Below are 20,231 nucleotides of genomic sequence, written 5' to 3' on the forward strand. Positions count from 1 at the left end.
AATTAATTAACTAATTATACAATATAAAAATAGTATTTTAATATTAACAAAAGCCATTTTTAAATATTATTTAAACAAAATAATTAAATATTTTAAAAATGATATTAAAATATTAATTTTATATTATATAATTTGTATAATTAAAATATTAAATAAATTATTTTTATATTATATTTTAATATTAAAAAATAATATTTTTATTAATTAAACTAATTTAAGTATAAATTAAAATTTATGAATTAAATTAAATTAAAAAATAAAAATAAATTAAATTAAACATCCTAGAACGAATTTAAACCTTATTCCAAAAATAATTTTCATATAAAATATTTTCTATACACACGAAACTAAGCTTACGTCCAATAAAAAAAATCCAACTCATATTAAATGCAGCCTGAAAACCAATAACAACGATGATCATAAATAGTGTTTAGGGTTAACAATGTCATTTACCTTCGAAAAGGATCAAACTGACTATCCGTTGAACGGAAAAGCTGTTACAACTTGACCAATCTTCATTTCCCATGATCCTTCTTCATTTCTTCACGCCATTTTGTCATTCTTCAATTCGTCAAACAATCATTGATCGGATTCCCATCCCATCGTTTCTCTGATTATGGAAAGCAGCTTTTCTTCACCATCATCATCTTCTTCGTGTAGGTTTAAGCTTTATGACCTTTTGGAGTTGCAAGAATTTCAGGACAAGTACGTGATCAAATCCGTCGACTATCCCAATCGAGGCTTCTCGATTGATCGTCGTGATGGCAATATTGAGTCCCTCACTGGTAAGAGTCTTTGTTACCTCATGCAATTTTTCCTTCAAATCGCAAGAGCTTTGGAATTCTGGGATTGGTTCGTGCGAGCTTAATGATGCGATTACTTGGCTTAGTTGAAGTGTAGTTTTCGAGTTTTGAGTCTTGACCTCTGTTTAGAGATTGTCGAATTGAAGCTAAACGATGAATTTGTTGAGAAGACAGATGTTCATTTCATTATGCGGCTTCATCTTCAAGTGTCATGCATAGAATCCAAAATAGAAATCAGGACCATTTTTGTCCTACCCTTTTTGGTATGTAGGATAAAAACCTTATTTGTTTCGTTTATTGTACCAGATGACAGTGTTTCTGGAACTCCGTCCAAAACCTCGAAGATCTATGGGGTGGCTGGAACAATTAGGCTGATTGCAGGTAATTTCTCGTCTTGAATTAAAAATCAATCGCGCAACTTCAGGTAAATGAATGTTGTTTTTTGGTGGAGGACATGACCTTCTTATATATTGATGGTTATGCACGTGATTAAATCAATGGACAGTAAAATTTTCCATTAAGTACTTGTGAATTTGTAAGCTCTTTTCATGTTTGCATCAAATTCCTCATATATTGATGCAGGTACTTACGTACTTGTAATAACTTCTCGGAAGGAAGTTGGAGCCTTTCTTGGTTCTCCGGTTTTTAGGATAATGTCTATGAAGTTCCTATCCTGCAATGAGGCATTGAGATTTTCAACCCCTCAAGAAGTAGGCTTTTACTTCTCTTTCATCTATAAAAAGGTTCATATGAGCAGCTTCTGAGATTTCAGGTTTATGATTTTTGCCTAATATTTTTTTTTGGCAGAAAAGAGATGAAGCTTTCTTCTTGAATTTGTTGAAAACAGTGGAATCAACTCCTGGCTTGTATTATTCATATGAAACAGATATAACATTGAAGTACACTATTCTTTCCTCCATCTTTTAATACAAGCTGCAGCATGCTCTTTAATTATATTGTCTTCGTCGTGTTCTGTGGAAATTTTCAGTGATTGTATTCAGATTTGAATCTGTCATGTCCAGTCTTATGTTTATAAACATGCATTTCATGATCCTCAGTTTACAGAGAAGGTGTAAATTGGCAGAAGGATGGATGGCTAAACCAATTTGGAAGCAGGTTAGTTCCCATAATAATTTTATAATAATTTTATTGAGAAATAATTACCTGAAGATGATATCTGGTGCATGAGACAATTAACAAGTGTAATTTTTAAAATTTTTATATTTGATTGTTGTGCTTAATATAGCCAAAAGCTTTCTGGTGTAGCAATCGTTGTAGTTTTCAACAGATATGACTTGCTTAATTTGTGTTAGTCTTGGAAGATTCATGGTAGTTTATGCCAAGTCAATATATGAAGAAACTAATTTTCTCTTTGAATTGATTATTAGTTTATAAATGTTATATTAAGTAATGTTGTTTTTATTTTGCACACTTGTAGAAGACATGCTTTTTGTTCAATAAAGAATACAGGAAAATCTGGCCTATATTTGTGAAATATGGATTTGATGAATCAACTTTTATGTCTATTTTCTCTAGTAAACTTTTCTGCTTGAGCTAAATTCTTTTTGCTCTTGCTTCGTTACTGGCTCATTCTTACTTGGGCTTCTTGTCCAGGGAAGGAAACAATGGGAAATTCATTTGATAATTTATTTTTTATTCATCTTCTATGGCAATGATCTGAAGTTACTCATTCTTGTTTTGAATGTTGACCTCCCACTTTTCTGCATTTCAGGCTGACCCTAGATTTGTTTGGAACAAAAATCTTTTGGAGGAGTTAATTGAGTGTAAGGTTAGATATTCTATTTATTTAAGGGAAAAAAAAAACTCATGCAAATACCTTGGAAATACTTTTCTTGTTTGCACAGAAGGAAAAGATAAGAGGACAGTTTTCCCTAAAATAAGCAAGCATATCCTGGTCAAATCTTCAAATAGGATTGTCAAAAACATTTTCCTTTTTCTGATGCGATTATTATTATTATTTTTTTTTTGCAGCTTGATGAGTTCATCATTCCTTTGATGCAAGGAAATATCCTAAAATCTTTGATATCTTATTCTAATTATTTAACCCTGTCTGTTCTCCTTTTACTTTTACTATGTTTCTCTTTGGACATTTATTACATTCATTAAGGGAAGTAAGAACACTGAATCACATTGATTATATTCCATTGTTTCTTTCTTCTGTTTTCATTTAACCAAGATTCAAGTTTTGGAGCTGCACAGCTAAATCTGAAAGATAAAACTGCAACTATTACATTACTTTCAAGAAGGTGTACTCGACGGCTAGGTACCATTTTATAGGGTTTATGATTCTGAGTTATTCATGTGGCTATATGTGAGCAGTTCAATAAATGTTCAAAATATGTTAATATGGTGGCCTAGGAACAAGAATGTGGAGAAGAGGAGCTAACCTTGAAGGAGATACTGCTAATTTTATTGAAACTGAGCAATTGCTGGAGCTTGAAGGTTTCAAGTGCTCATTATTGCAGGTATATATTCTGTCCATTCTTGAAGTTAAAGATCTGAATTTGACTTCTTTTGTCTCAAAATTATGGAATCAATACATTTATAGAGACAGTAATTTATATGATTGTGGTGGTGAATGCTTGACAAATCACAAGCTTGTTGATTTATCAGCCTGCAAAATGCATTGTTTCTAAGGTTCCATATGTTTGACAGAAATTTTCCAGTGTTTGGGACACTTGGGAAAATTAATCAATAGAAAATGCTTTCTCGGTCAAAGGGAAAATTGAATCATCTTCGAGGAAAATGACTTTATTTTTTTAAAAGGGGAAAATTTTCCAAACTTTGACAAACTCATTATCATTAAAAAAGGAAGGAAGATGTGAGAAAACCATATAAACTTATATCCATTAATCTACAGACTAAAATAATTCATCCTTGACCATCACTGATCTCCTGGAACAACCACAATTTACTATTTTTTTTCTCATATTCAACAATAAATAGAAAAATATAGATTTCTTATAGATTGAAAACAATTAATGTTTTTTAATGTATTCCAAATGCTAGAAAATAATTTCTTACTGATTTTCAATATTGCAACCAAACAATTGAAAATAAGTTATTTTCTCAAAATTTTCCTGAGACAAGTTATTTTATGCAAAAAAATATATAAATAATTAAATAAATAAATAAAGATGATTTCGTGAATATAAAGGATGAAGATACATGAATATTTTTCTTTTGACATGCCACATTTGTTTTATAATTAAATTTCTATGGCATTCAGGTAAACCCAGTCAGTCCATTTTTATCCAAATTTCTATTATATACAATAGAATTTGGATTCAGGTTAAGAAATGATTAAAATTACTTGCGATCTCATTTGTTCAAACCCTGATTGGAGTATGGTTATTCTTCATGTGATCTGATGTAAAGCAGGTTAAGGAACTAGCCCACAAATGCCTAAGGTGGGAAAATCACAATTAGTTGATGAGTTTTGTTGTTTAGAGTTATAGAAGAAGAAGAGCTTAGGGTGAGGAAACTGAATTAGAGCTAATTAGAGTGACAAAAGAAAAGAATTTGTTGCTATTTGGTGGCTTTGAATATCACCTGGGGTAGTTTAGCAGCAGAGGAAAAAGAATAAGCAATAGCAGAGGAAAAAGAAAAGAGAGAGAGAGAGAGAGAGAGAGAGAGAGAGAGAGAGAGAAGGGGAAAGAGGAAGCTGGGCACACAGGCCTTCCAAAGAAAGTAGTTTAAATTCCATTATAAAAAACCTAAGAACGCAACTAGTTAAATAGGTATTTATAACCTTAATAACTAGTTTCACTCCTATTAGGGTTTAGAATTCCAAACTTAGAAAACTGTATACCAGTGCAAAATAGAATAAGGTGTAAAAAAAAAAAAGTACTGAATTCTAAACTTTCAAAATAGAAAATTTACAAGAAAAATATGAATTTTATAATTAAGAATTAAATGAAAATAATCCCCTAAATCTGTTGTTCTTTGACTGCATCTTATCACTTTTTTTCCACTATTACATTTCATCCTATAAATTATTAGGGAACACAGATTTTGTTCGATGTGTAATAGGTACTTTTTCTAATTTTCAGGTTCGAGGTTCAATTCCTCTTCTTTGGGAACAGATTGTTGATTTGAGCTATAAACCATGTCTTAGAATTATTAATCATGAGCAAACAGTATGTGTCTATCCCAAAGCATAGTGCATATGTTTTCTCTTGAATTGTTGCAAGATTTATCGATTTATGCCTATGTATGTGGTTATTCTCCTTCAGTCAAAAATTGTGGAGCGCCATTTCCATGATCTTCACCAACGATATGGTGACACTGTGGCAGTAGACTTAACTGATAAAGTAAGTCACTAATATCTTTTACTCCGATTAACAAATGTTGGCATAATCTACCACTGGTGTAGTCTAAGGATGTAGATAATTTGGCTAGATGGACAGGATCATAAACTGTTTCATTTGAAAGTTTTATAGGATTACACAGGTGGTGAGTGTCCACAATATCTGATAAATATGCAAGGCCTAAATTATTTAGTATAAAAAAAATTAGGATTTCACATTTGCGTTCTTTTACTATTGCAGCATGGTGATGAAGGGAAATTAAGTTTAGCATATGCTGCAGAAGCACAAAAGCTTCCAAATGTGAGGTGACATTTTGCACTTCTATGTATGTAAATATTTTGATATGCATTTGATTTTGTATAATTTACCCTAGTCTATGAGATTACCTATAGAAAGATCTATCATCACCTTTGCTTTGTCATTTTTATTTTTTGCCAATGGTTATCAAGTCAATTAACAATTTATTTGCTGTTTGAAGGCATTAATTATTTTCCATATACTCTTTCAGCAATATGTAGGTTTAGTATTTTATTATATTTAGGAAGTTTAATTAGCTTTATATTCCTAATTATGATTGAATTTGGGTTCTTAAATCCTAATGTGATATAAACTCATTATGTTTTGGAGACAGACTTATTATGATATAGACTTTGATATGATAATTATTTGAGCATAACATAAAAGAATATATATATATATATATATATATATATATATATATATATATATATATATATATATATATATATTTTAAAGTGGTCAGCTGATTGGCCTTTTGTGATGTTCATTTTTTGTCACAATTTATGCAAGAAGAAGTTGCACTCCATGTGATAGGGCTAGCTAGTGGTGAAGATTTGATTCATGTGTTTTGGAAAGAGGATGCCTTCATATATGGGGTTGGATATTTATGTACATATAATATCTTAATTGGGTATCATAGAGAAGCAGCAAACTAATAAAAAGACTTTGAAAATTCCTTTTCTTCTTCTTTCATTTAATGGCTTAGCTCTCCTCTTCCTTTAAATGTCCTATTTTTTAGTGCAGAAAATTTGATCCCAGTTGAGAAACTTTATCAGCTAGATTTCCTAGAACCTTCAACTTTTGTAACAATTTTATTATTTTGAGGGAGTAGAAAAAGTGTAAATTTATATTCTCAAGTGTCTAGGAAAGCATTTATTTCATTTTTCATCTTTTTTTTATGTAGACATTAAGTAGATGGGAGTGTTGATGATATTATATTCTTTTGATCATATTGTCATGCCCATTCCTTCTATCTACTTTTTCTCTTCTCAAGTTGATGTTGCCTAAGAAGACTCAATTTAACAATTATGTTAATTAATTTTCCACTGTAAAATTGGGAATTTTTTATTTCTATTATTTAAGAAATTTAATTACGAAGTAGTATTTTATTTTATCTAGGAAGTTTGAGTTTATTTAATATTCCTACTCAGCATTGGTTTAGTATTCCTAATTAGTATTTGATTAGTATTGTTTTTTATTTTGGGTTTTCTAATCCTATGAGTATTAGTACTAGTTGATATACGATAAATATCTATTCCTCTAGGTATTTTATTAGAAGAGACATTTTCTATGATTGACAATTAATTTGAGAATTAATAAAAGTTGAGAAATTGTTTCTCATTCCTTTCTGAGAATTTGTTTCTCTTCTTCTATTGATTATACATCAACTTGGTGTCAAAGTTCAAAAATCCAACTTGTGTTTTAGCTTCCTTCGATAAATTTTCCTTGGTTTACTGTTTGAAAAAAAAAAATCGCCTTCTTGCACCCTGCTACTGTCCTTGCACACCCACCACCACATTCCCTTCACCTGACAGTCATGCCACCAGCAGCAATTCCATTGCCCGTGGCTGGGCAACCTTTCTAATGCCTTCTGGCTGCCTAGAGTGGCCCAAAAGCTAGGATCCGTTCGAGTCAAATCTTGACCCAAATTGTGACCTGCCAAAAACAGAATTGATTTCAATGTTTGGACCTTCCTCAAGCTTCACCGGCCGTTGATCACCTCCTTCATGTTGTCGGGATTCCATTATGAGGCCCTCACAGTGAGTTTCGATTGAATCGATTCAGACTTGCCTATAATCTCCACTGATTTCACGTCATTGTTGTGTGCTTATTTGCACTTGATCTTGCCTCGCCTCATCATTGCCACGCAAGATGCCACATTGCCTGTCATAACACACCACGTCATTGCCACATTATCCACTGCTGCCACATTAGCAAAAAAAATTTTAAGCTGACACGTTCTTGCTAATTTTGACATGTTGGTTTTGATTTTGGCATCTATTTGTCAGAAATGAATATTTAAGACTAATAAGAGTTTTGAATTATGTTTTTAGTGAGACTTGTGTTATGGACTGACATTGAAAGACTACAAGATGAAATCGATGACTACAAGGCCCGATTGGTTTATTTATATTGTTAGATAGATAAAAATGGAGGTGCTAAATATTGTTTGTGACTTGTATCATTACTTATATTATAAATATCAAGATATCAAACAAATTTTACGAGTTGGGGAAAGGGAACTTAAAGCATGGAAGTAAGAATATTTATTTCAACTGAAAGCACAATTGGATGCAATATCAAGAGCTGTTGAAGATATAAAAGCAACGCAAAGAGCAGCTTGAAAATCCTGAGTTTGAAGAATCTGAAGCTTGACATGTTGAAGAACCTATTCCAGAAAAAGAAACTGATAAGAATGAGTACAACAAGTTTGAGGAATCTCTCCTAGGGAATGAAGACAATCAAGCCATAGAGAATAATTCAATGAAAATTGAAGAAAATCAAGCCAAGCAAATGACAATGGAAATTGAAGATTTTTTTAAATTTCCTTGTTCCTACTGAATTGAAGGGTCTTTCTGTTGTAGTTGTGACTGATTTACTATGTTTTGATGTTTCCAGAGATGCAAAGGCATTAAGTTTTTTGGTTTCAAGCTCGTTGCTACCATCCGAGAAGATAGAGTTGCTTATTCTCCAAATCCAGTTCTTGATTCTTAAGCATTACAACACTCAAGTTCAAGTTTTCTCCAACTAGGGGAGAATGATACAATCCAATCGGACTCGATTTAGCAATTATGTTAATATAATTTTTCATGTAAAATTAGGAATTTTATATTAATTTAATTAAGAGGTTGTATTTTATTTTATTTAGAAATTTTGAGTTTATTTAGTATTCCTACTAAGTATTGGTTTAGTATTCCTAATTAGTATTTGATTAGTGTTTTCTTATTCTGGGATTCCTAATCCCATGTGTGACAGGACTAGTTGACGTATTATATAAATGCCTATGTCATCTAGGTATTACATTAGAAGAGACATTTTCTATGATTAACAATTAATTTGTGAATTAATAAAAGTTGAGAATTTATTTCTCATCACTTTCTAAGAATTTGTTTCTCTTATTCTATTAGTGCACAAATGGTGTAGCATTTTGTGCACTGTGGTTTTGCTGTCTGTTAGCAATAGGATGCCTTTTCTGCAGAACTTATGTTTGTATGAGAAATCTGTGATCAACTCAACACTTTTATTTTGTTCATGCAGATATGTGTCATTTGACTTTCATCATATTTGTGGCAACTCAAACTTTGATAACCTACAGATTCTGTATGATCAAATCTCAGAGGAATTCCAAAAACAAGGGTAATAAAACAAATCGATGATATCATGCATGAATTCTTATTAATAAATATTCCATGATCCAGCATGCTAGCTTTCCATAATATTGCTTTTTAATCATTTCATTTCCAGCTGAGCAGATACTTCATCATAGACGCGGAAGAAAAAATATTAGAGGAGCAGAAAGGGATAATTAGATCTAATTGCATTGATTGCCTTGATCGAACAAATGTTACCCAGGTTTGCATTGAAGTATTCTGCATGGTTCTTTTTCTTTGATTCTAGGGATGATTCTAGGAATACTTTATAAACTATTTTTGTTGCCTGAAATAGTTTACTTGACTGGCTAAGCGGTATTGTATTACCCAAGCTACTTACATCTTACTTTTCAACAGAGTTATCTAGCTCAGAAGTCTTTGACTGCACAAATGCAAAGAATAGGAGTACTTGCTTCTAATGAGTGCATTTCTATGTTCAGTGAGGATTATGGAAAGTTCAGAAGATGTATGTAACTTCTATCTTATTAATGCAATATTCCATGATGATTTGCAATGCCTGCGTAATCTTTGTTTCATCATCAGTGTGGGCCGAGCAAGGTGATGAGATAAGCCTTGAATACACTGGAACTTATGCCCTGAAAGGAGACCTGGTTAGGTAAAGTGAAACTAAAATCTATGATTTGTTGGTTAATTCATATCCCATTTGTAATACTGACACATTTCAGATATACCATTAAATCTGCAGATATGGAAGACAGACTTTACGCGGAATAATCAAAGATGGTATGAGTGCTCTTTCAAGATATTATTTGAATAATTTTCAAGATGGAGTTCGACAGGCAAGCTACCACTTTATAATTTCAGTTTTAATATTCTCAATTCACTTGAAGAGTGCTGGGGCTCTTTCTATATCCCTGAAACTTGCTTGTTTCACATTTTTCAGGACGCATTGGATCTTATAAGTGGCCACTATACTGTGAACAGAAATGGTCCATCACCATTCCAGCTTAATGGATTCGAATCGCTCTCTGTATGCAATATCTTTCTGTTGATAATTAAGTATACATGGCATGACCTCGCTGTAATTCCTGTCTGTAGTACCAATATGCATGCACTGAGGCTATCTTTATCAAGTTGGCAGTAGCTTAGATGAATTTTTTGCCTAAGTAAAATAATGGCAATATATTAACTATTTAAGGGAAAAATACGCTTTTGAAAAGAAATTCTGAATCACAACATGAACTCATATCTGATTCACAAAATGAAATATTGCAGTATCTCCCAGTGGCATCGGCTTTGGTTATCGGAGGTTTGACACTTACTTCCTTCACCCTTCAACAAGGTATTCACCTCTTCTCAATTTTTTTTTTTTCTATTTCACTATCCTATTAAATGTTTTCCTAGAAAAATAAATATTTTATCCCATTTGTTCAATAGCAGGGCGAAATGTACAATGTTATTTGTCTACTGTGCTGTGGGCTGGAGTGACTACTGGAGTAATAGCTGTCGTCAAAGTTAATGGAAGGCAGTTCTGTTCTAGGCCTCGCTTGTGTGGCCTTCTGTAATTTATTCTCAAGTATTTTAGATTGCATCTATGAAACTTGTACACAGTTTACCTTGTAATTTATTTACAAGAAATTCCATAATTTGAGTAATGCAGTAAAACGCTGGTTTAATTACTAATTTAATCTCATTTTTTTTATTAAATTTTATACGTTGAGTGTGTTTGTCTTAGCTTATCAGCTTATAAGCTTTAAGGATAGGCGACATGTTTGTTTATAGCAAGTTGAGTTTATAAGCTAACAATAATAATAATAATAATAATAATAATAATAATAATAATAATAAGACCGGGATTCGACTTTTCATTTTGATACTTGTAAGTATTGTGTTTATAAGTTAGTTTAACCAATTATTTTACTATATTATCCTTATTTAATTTTTAAAATTTCACCATAAATATTATTTAATATCATTTTTAGTCATTTTAATAATAATTGTATTTATAAGCTATTTTTTACTAAATATATTAACTGTTTATTAGTCACTTATAAACATTTTAATTAAATAATTAACTGCTTAAAATTTTAAATGTTTATAAGTTCAAATTAATTTATAAATTGATTTCTATAAGCTAACCAAACGCCCCTTAGTTATTTTATTAATATTTTTTCTCTTATTAATTTGATTTTATCATTTTCTTTTGATTATGATATAAGAAAATTCATAATTCGTTTATCAAATTTGCTGTTATGAAGAATAAGAACATTGGGAAATTGGTACATAAAAACTCTTTTATGTTTAAATTAATATTTATAATTGACTAATTAATTTAATGAGTTAGAAAATAATTTTAAAATTTACTTAAGACTATTTAATAAATATTATTTTATTAATTTTTTTCTTATTACTTTGATTTTATCATTTTCTTTTGATTATGCCATAAGAAAATTCATAATTCGTTTATCAAATTTGCTAATATCAAGAATGAGGCTTGTTTCATTAAAAACAATGTTTTATCTGTACTGCACTGTTTTTCCTCAAAACCATGTCTTTCAGATTTATTCCCCCGTTTGTTTTCTCGGAAAATATTTCCATAGAAATTAATATTATATTCTATTCTTTTAGAAATATAGACGAGGAGCTCAACTTATTTGAGTTATTGCTGAGGCTTTTCTTGCGCGGCCCTTCAATTTAATTTCTTCAAATTTGAAACTAGGATTATTTTTAAGTGATTAACAGGTAACAGTTTATGAAACTGTTCACTGAGCTGGCCTTCTTTGCTCTCAGTAATAGTGATTATGCAGAATGCTGCAATTGGAACTGATTTTTATTACCGGCTTCTCAAGTTCAAATGATTTTCCAATTCCTAACCATGTAAACATATTTGAAGATTGCAGTGCAAAAAACGGACGGTAATGAATCTTAACATTTAAATATATTTCAAATTCGATTATTATTATTTAAAAAATATTAAAACTTAATTTTATATATTTTAATTACTAATCTACTTAAAAAAATATTTTTTTATTAATAATTTATATTTTAAAATTTAATAATTATAAAATATTAAAATTTTATTTATTTAAAATATAATACATAATTTAATATTATTATAAAAAAAATAAATATTTTATATTTACTTAATTATTTATATAATAAGATAAATTTAATATACAAAATTCAAATTTAATTTAAATTTAATATAAATATACTATTTAAATTATCTTATTAAAATTCAATTCAGACGTCTAAGTTCAGAGATGCAACTAAAGTGAATTGCATCTCTCTTCCTTTTTTAAAAACATTGGGCGACTGTAGTTATTATAAACAATGTATGTAGACAATTTTGGCTGGTTTTTCTTTTTTTCATGTAATATGTGACGATGGCATGGCGCTACCAGCTGAAAAGCCAGTGTAATCTATATAACGTCATAGTTGCAGGTTAAGCCCCTAGAGCCGATTCAATGACCTTTGCCTTGTAACTTGAGAAAAACAACCATATTTTATGCCTGTTTAGTTTTCCCTGCAAATGGTATGGTATACCAAGGCATGGTTTGGAATTGGAAGGTCAAAGAAGTGCTTTTTAGGAAAGTATCATTTTAATGTTAAAAAAATTTTAATTATTTAAAATATGTTAAAATTAATTTTTAATATTTTTTTAATTAATATATTTAAACAATAGTTTTTTCAACAATAATCAAATGGACCTTAACTGAGGAATCAAGTGGACCCACATTTATTATAGATCAAAAGGTTTTTAGCAATATAAAATATCATTTTTATCTTTGGTACTTCTAGAGGCAAATTTCTCTCTATCTCTTATTCTTTCCTCCTTTAACAAATTTTCTCCGACTATATTCTTTTATTTTTTAACAATAGAAATAAATTATGTTTTCATTTTTAAGATTAAAAAAAATAAAATTTCTTCTCACACTTATTATCTCTATACACATTGAAGAAAACACATCTTTTCAAATCCTCTTCTCTCCTTCTACATGTTTTCTCCATCTTTCACAAATGGAAGAATCAATCATCCGTAGTAATAATAGCGCATTTGTTGATCACTCCAACCATAGCAATAATAGTAAACATGAAGATCAAATGGGCCGAAGCAATAGCAGTACAGTTAGACGTGTTCTTGTTGACATTTTCGGAAGGTGCCAAAGCCAAAGTGTAAATGAAGGTGCAAATGGAGATGAGTTAAGCAATGGTCAATATGAGGATGGAAATCAAACTGAGATAATGGAAGAAGAATCCGAAAAAAATGAAGCAGAAGAGGAATTTCAAGTAGGTGAAGCTAGTGATGGCAATGGCAATCAGATTTCTGTGATTCATGATGAGAATCAACAAATTGAGCTAGCAGGCTGTGATCAACCTCCAAGTGTTGGCATGTATTATGCTAGTGTTAACGTTCTATTTGATGCGTACCTTTCTTATTCTAGAGAGAAAGGCTTTGGTGTTGGTGTGGCTAAGAAGTTTGCTTCAAAAGGCAATGGCAATGTGCGTAAATACCAAACAATTAGTTGTGACAGGGGAAGAAAATCTTATGCAAAATCAATATCAAAGAGAATAAATTGCCCTACATGCCTAAGCACAATTTTAAAAAGTAATGATTTTTGGCAAGTGACAAAATTCTAGACCTAACATAATCATGAGTTGGACCCTAATATGTCCAGGTTCATGAGAGCGAACAGGAGTGTACCTTCAGCTATAAAAAGAAGGCTTGAAGCACATGACATTGTTAGAATAAGGCTAAGCAAAAGTGTTAAACTCCTAGAAGTGCAAGCTAGTGGTCCTGAGAAGTTAAGTTGTCTCCCAAGGGATTATCGCAATTTTATTGACATATCAAGAAGGTGAAAGCTTGGCAATGGAGATGTTGATTACATAAACAGGATGTTTTTAAGAATGCAACAACAAAATGCAAATTTTTTTCACTTGATTGATATAGATGAGGATCAGAGGCTTACTAATGTGTTTTGGGTGCATCCTCGGAGTATTGCTGCTTATTAAGAGTTTTGTAATGTTGTAAGTGTTGATACAACATACCTCGTCAATCATTACAGAATGCCATTTGCAAGCGTTGGTTGTGCTCTGAGTGCAATCATGACAGATTAATGTGAGAGCATAAAAGGAGTTTATTGCACTCATACATGATAGCCTAAGTCCTATAATATTTGAGAGAAATTGGCATGAATTTGTTGTGAAGTACAATTTGGAAAGTAACGAATGGTTATTGAAGCTTTACAATGAAAGATAGTTTTGGGTTCCAGTTTATGTCAACCATATCTTCTGGGCTGGAAATCAACTCAAAGAAGTGAGGGTATGCATGCTTATTTTAATGGGTATGTTAACTCCATGAGCACTTTGAAGTAATTTGTTGAGCAATACGAGATTGCATTAAGAGATAAGGTTGAAAAAGAGTTCTTTATTGATTTCATATCCAAAAACACAGTTGTAAATTGCATTTCAGATTTTCAATGGAAGCGATAATTTCAAGAGGCCTACATTACTGGCATATATAAACAGGTTCAGAATGAGATCAACGAATTTGGTATTGCAATGTCTATCAACCTACTCCAAGTGAAGATGTTAATGAAGGTGATGAAGAATTTGTCGAGCCAGTGTCTGAACAGCATAAAATTCTAGAAAGAAGTTTGATGAATGACTGGTATGTGAAGGAACATATTTATACTGTTCTTTATAATGAAGAAGGCTCTGTGTTCAAATGCAATTGCAGAAAATTTGAATCAAATGACATATTGTGTGCTCACATATTGAAGGTAATTACCCTTAAAGATATAAAGCAAATTCACGAAAGATATATGTTAAGGAGATGGAGGAAAGATGTGTACCGTAGGCACAGCAAGATGTTTTGTGATGCAGGGTACCCTCATATGACAGAGGAATACAAAAAATTCAAGGAAATTAACAAGAGTTTTAGTGAAGCTGTAGATATGGCTATGGAAAGTGTTTCGAAACTTGAACATATGAAGGCATGTCTAGAGGATTTGAAGTTAGAATTTCAAAACTGGGATGGTCGATCCAATGATGCTAATGACAATGTCAATGGTGATGCTCTGGATGATAATGATACAGATTTACAAACTCGAACAATGATTATCCGAAATCCAATTATTGCATCTAGTCGAGGACGTCCACAAGGTAGTCATTTTAGTTCTGCATTTGAAATAAGGCCTAATTAGGTGCTCGTGGTCATGGTCGAGGTAGAGGGCATGGCAGAGATCATGGACAAGCTTCAAATAATGCTTTAACTCAAAAATCTCAATACCAAGTATTTGTCATCCACTCTAATATTTATTTCACTCAGAGATTTTTTTTAACAGTTTAAAGACATGTTAGTAACATTTTTTTTTCCCTTCATTTCCCCTTTGTAGGCATCAAATGTTGATGTAAGAAATCTTACATTGAATATCGATGATAGTTTTTTTGTTTCTTCTAGCCAAGCTGTCGAAAATTGGATTAGTCTTTAAGTTATTTTAATGTTGCAATTCAAAAAAATGGAAGATGAGCATCAGAACAATTATTTAATTTTTTATATAAAGTTTATGATGATTATAAAGGGGAATATGGTGTTTTGTTAATTTTGATACTTTTAATTATATGTTTATAAAATTATGGTTTCATGTTTATGAAGTACATTTCGTAAGCTCTTAAAGTTATATATATATATATATATATATATATATATATATATATATATATATATATATATATATATATATATATATATATTATGATACATGTTAGTGAAATCTAGTGTAAATTTGACACTCCATACACTAACTTTAAGCACCGTAATAGTGTAGGTAGTTTTTGAAATTAGCTAACTAATTTTCATCCTATTTTTACATTAGATTGAACAACTATACTTACTATTCATGACTACTTTAAGCATTTGTCACCTGTTGATGCTTTATTACATGAGGCCAATTCATATCACTCAACGAGTTTGAGCATATTTAATTCTACTTAGCTAGTTTCATTTTTTAGTTAGCTACTTTCATAATAAGGAATAGCTACTTTCAGAATTGTCTTATCTTGTTAGGCATGTTCGTTATTTTTATTCAATCCTACTTTTTATTTCAGTTTTCCTGTAGTTTTCCCTATCCTGTGTACAAACTTTATAAATGTATAAATAAAATTTGGATTCTAAGCTTTACAAATCCAATCATGATATAAATAGCATAAATATATTAGTCAATTAACAATAAGAAATTTTAAAAAAAATTAAAAAAAAAAAACCTAAAACTGTCAACGTTCAAACAACCAACAGTAATTTGGGCTACAATCATATTTCAAAAGCATAGAACATGTCTAAATTTCTTGACCATGACACTTTACAGACACAAAGAATGTAGTAGGCTTTGCTACAAAATCTTTCGGGCCAACAAAATTGAATTCAATCTCATAATCTAATCCAACCTGGAAATGAATGAAAAACTCTCAAACCCCATCCATCAGGTATGCACTATCTTCTTCTTCGATTACAAAGACCTCCCAAATTTCTCCATTCGGTATACGCAATTGAAAAGTTGCTTCGTTTTCTATTGTACTCCACATGAATATATGAAATGGTATTTCCTTTGAACAAAAAAAAAATTTGTTAATTATAAGCATGATTATATATGCCTCCAACATTATAATAGATATAACTTCAAGTGTAAATGATAACTCACAATGATCAATTGTTCATAAACATCCTCTGTTACTTTGATCTTAAAGCTATCCCCCATTGTACGAAGCCTGCCAAATACAAACATCTTGCTTTCTAAGTCCAATACCGTTAAAAGAACACTTTTCATGATCTATTACTTGAAGAGGAAAAAGTTATCCCAGCTTAAGGTTTTATAACATGTTTATCCATTAAGTATAAATATAGATATCTAGCGTCATGAGAATATGACTATGAACGTAATTGATTTCAAAATATTAAAATATAGATACCTGTTAAGTATTCCTTCAAATTGTTTCTGAAATATGAGATGTTGTCTTTCCTAGAGAGAGAATAGTGAGGAACTTTAACCCAAAATCGACTATAAGAAAGCAACCAAATTAATGTGTTTCTGTCTATCTAAACATTGAGAAGAAGATGACACGATCATAAAAGAGAGATGTAATCAAAGATATTTGCAAGTATATTGAATCTATATTACACAGAGAAAGTGCCAGACGAAGAAAGGAAACAATTATTTTGTTACAATCTTGTGATCTTTCATATTTCTGCATTTAAGGGTGTGAAAAAACGTGTTTTAGTATTGAATATTTGCTTTCCAAGATAGTCTTGAAACAGTCCATTAATGGTGTGAAACAACGTGCTTTAGTGTTAAATATTTTGCTTTCCAAGTTAGTATTGAAACGGTGCACTTAATGTGTAAACGATGAAGTTTTAATAATATGAAGAGAATTTTTATCAAAAATATATTACACGATTTTTATTAACAGATCACAACGTGCTTTAGTGTTGAATATTTTGCTTTCCAAGTTAGTCTTGAAACAATGCACTTAATGTTTAAACGATACAGTTTTAATAATATGAAGAGAATTTTTATCAAAAATATATTGCACAGTTTTTATTAACAGATTATTATAATCATACCATATATTAAAACATAATTAATTTAATTTATGAGTTATAATTTTAATTAATTATTTTTTTGTCAATTTATATTACATGGTAAATATATTCACAGGTTATATTACATTAAGTTAATTTTATATAGAGTCGATCTAATAGTTCTCTTTGTGGCATGTAACTCATATAGTTAATTTTAAATTGATCAATTTAATAATTGACTATGTGGCATGCCACATAGATCATATTTTAAGGTTCATATAGTTAATTACAAATCGATCAATTTAATAATTGATTATGTGGCATGTCATATAGATCATAGGTTAAAACTCATACAGTTAATTTCAAATTAATTAATTTAATAGTTGACTATGTAACATGTCACATAGAGTATATAGTGTATAGTATATAGAGTCAATTTATAATTTATGTAGCACATAACATGGATCATAGGTTATGTCTCATAAAGTTCATAGTATATAAAGTCAATTTATAATTGATTATGTAGCATGTCATATAGATCATAGGTTAAAACTCATATAGTTAATTTCAAATTGATCAATTTAATAGTTGACTATGTGACATGTCACATAGGTCATAGGTCAAGCCTCATACAATGTATAGTACATAGAGTCAATTTATAATTTAATCTGTAGCATATAACATAAATCATAGGTTAAGTCTCATATAGTGTATAGTATATATAGTCAATTTATAATTGATTATGTAGCATGTCACATAAATCATAAATTAAGGCTTATATAGTTTATAGTACATAGAGTCAATCTATAAGTGATTTTGTGGCATGTAACATAGATCAAACGTTAAGTCTCATATATTATGTATAGTATATATAGTCAAATTTTTATTAGATGAGTATGTGTGATGTAATTTATAGAGTCAAGTTTAATTTAATGAGATATTTAAGCATGTGATATATATATATATATATATATATATATATATATATATATATATATATATTATTTTACAAATAATTATATATATAAAATATTAATTAATTGATGTCTTTATATCATAGGTTAAGATTTATCACATTATTTAATTTATAATTCTATATCATAATGTTCAAAATTAGTTGACATGTGTATAAAAAGTAGTAACTTAACATTGAAATTTTTAATGCTTAATGAATGAGAGAGAATTTGTGCATTGAGAATTGTAATACTTAATGGATAAGAGAGATTTATAATTTGAATTTCAAAATTTGCACATTATTTTAGAAAACATAAGTGCTTTTTGGGGCAAAAAAAAATATCACAAATGGCACAAATAGATATAAATTGTCTAACTCACCCTTCATATGAGTGGAGGAAATATTGGAACGAAAAATGGTGAACCAAATTTGGCGTCATTATTGCTCATTAAAGTTAAATAATCTACCAGCTAACTCATAAATATTGCTTGTAACATTTTCAAAAGAATAATTAACGAAGTCAACTGTCATTTTGCATTAAATGAAAAAAGTTTAATTAATATTACAATAAAAGTAACATATCCGAATAAAATAATCTCAAATGGAACTACTAAAAGAATAATAATCTTATTTTGAATCTGTTAATTCATATAACTCCTTGAAGATGGAAGTGGCAAACGAAATAATGCGTAGTAGGGTAGTTGCTGATGTATTCGAATGTAGTGAAGATGATAGTATTTTCAATGAAGAATATGACACAATTGATGAAGATACTGTCATGAATGAAAACTCCATGAATGCAAAAACCGAGGAAGTGAACTCCATGGAGGACGATCTTTATATTTTTTATCAAGGAGATGATGAAGATGTTGAAGGTGTCGACATGAGTGAAACTGCCATGAATGAAGGTATGTAAGAAGGGAATTTTATCGAGGAAGTTCAACGTAATTCTATAGATGAGGGTCCACCACTAGGTATGTGGTTTCTAGGTGTGGATAACATGTTTAAGTTTTATCAAGAGCACGCGAGATTGCAAGGTTTTAGTGTTGTAAAAAAATCATGTTCAAAGAGCCAGAAATATTATTGTATCAATTGTGATAAGAGAAGAAAATCTCATCAAAAAAGATTTGTTCAATAAAGAGTTTCTTAGAAAGAAGATTTAGATAAATACAAATAAAGATTTATTTAATGAATCAACAATGTACTTCTATAAACTTTTTTAAAAAGATAATTGAAACTCACATAATATTAATTATAGAAGGTAGCTCAAGGAAAGCATATGAACTCTTATTTTATTTACTCAAGTAATTGTTAGATAGAAGAGAGAATGAAAATTTGAATTTTACTCTCTCTCCTCACATCTCTTTCATTCAAAATTTTGATAAGGATAATTATGTCATTTTATGAGGATTTGTGTCATAGTATTTATGTCATTTAGCACTGTTTGAAAATGTAATATCTACAAGGATAATAGTATAGAATCATAAATTTAAAATTATAAAAATAATTTCATCGTTCCACATTTAATGTAAATTCACTTGGTTCCTCAAGAGACGGTTGGCATTGTAGTCATTGTAATTAATTACTAGCAATTTGGTCTCTACCAGAGCATTATCATTGTTCCGTGGACACGTGCAGGTGCACACCATCCCTGGCACCATTGTCCGCTGCCGAGCACCCAGCCAACGATCGAAGTTAACTCCCTTCTCCGTCCTCTCTGCATTAGCATTGTTGTGTGGCTATCCAATTTCAACCAAGTCTCGGTGACTCGGCTTGCTAATTTTTATCCACTTAGAAGATTCGAGTTTGGAAACGCGGCGTCGCACCAGTGAGATATCCGGTTAGCAGCCAGCGGTAATGTTCAGTCATATATAGTAGTATTTTAGTATTTTATTCAATTAAATTAGAAATAATTAACAATAAAAAACTGAA

The 20,231-nt window shown here is 30.3% G+C and overlaps 1 protein-coding gene across 3 annotated transcripts; it reads left to right on the top strand.

The window, feature by feature from the left end:
• The first annotated feature begins 437 nt into the window (after positions 1-437).
• Positions 438-10,449, top strand: LOC110665426 (phosphoinositide phosphatase SAC8). Of its 3 annotated transcripts, none has more exons than XM_058147010.1 (20): positions 448-785; positions 1,110-1,184; positions 1,386-1,513; positions 1,611-1,702; positions 1,862-1,919; positions 2,536-2,592; positions 2,796-2,827; positions 3,005-3,087; positions 3,183-3,289; positions 4,877-4,963; positions 5,060-5,137; positions 5,375-5,439; positions 8,693-8,791; positions 8,908-9,007; positions 9,163-9,271; positions 9,349-9,421; positions 9,512-9,605; positions 9,710-9,796; positions 10,042-10,108; positions 10,207-10,449. In XM_058147010.1, exons 1-20 carry the CDS (start codon positions 617-619, stop codon positions 10,329-10,331), a joined length of 1,785 nt encoding a protein of 594 aa, XP_058002993.1. In that variant the 5' UTR covers positions 448-616; the 3' UTR covers positions 10,332-10,449. The 3 variants fall into 3 exon arrangements, 2 of the variants coding, with proteins under 2 accessions (XP_058002993.1, XP_058002992.1); XM_058147009.1 differs by having other exon boundaries at positions 449-785; positions 10,204-10,449; XR_009148841.1 differs by lacking the exons at positions 9,349-9,421; positions 9,512-9,605; positions 9,710-9,796; positions 10,042-10,108; positions 10,207-10,449 and having other exon boundaries at positions 438-785; positions 8,900-9,007; positions 9,163-9,201.
• Positions 10,450-20,231: the final 9,782 nt, after the last annotated feature.

This window comes from Hevea brasiliensis, chromosome 5 (genome assembly GCF_030052815.1).
Source record: "Hevea brasiliensis isolate MT/VB/25A 57/8 chromosome 5, ASM3005281v1, whole genome shotgun sequence".
Classification (NCBI taxonomy): Eukaryota; Viridiplantae; Streptophyta; class Magnoliopsida; order Malpighiales; family Euphorbiaceae; genus Hevea; species Hevea brasiliensis.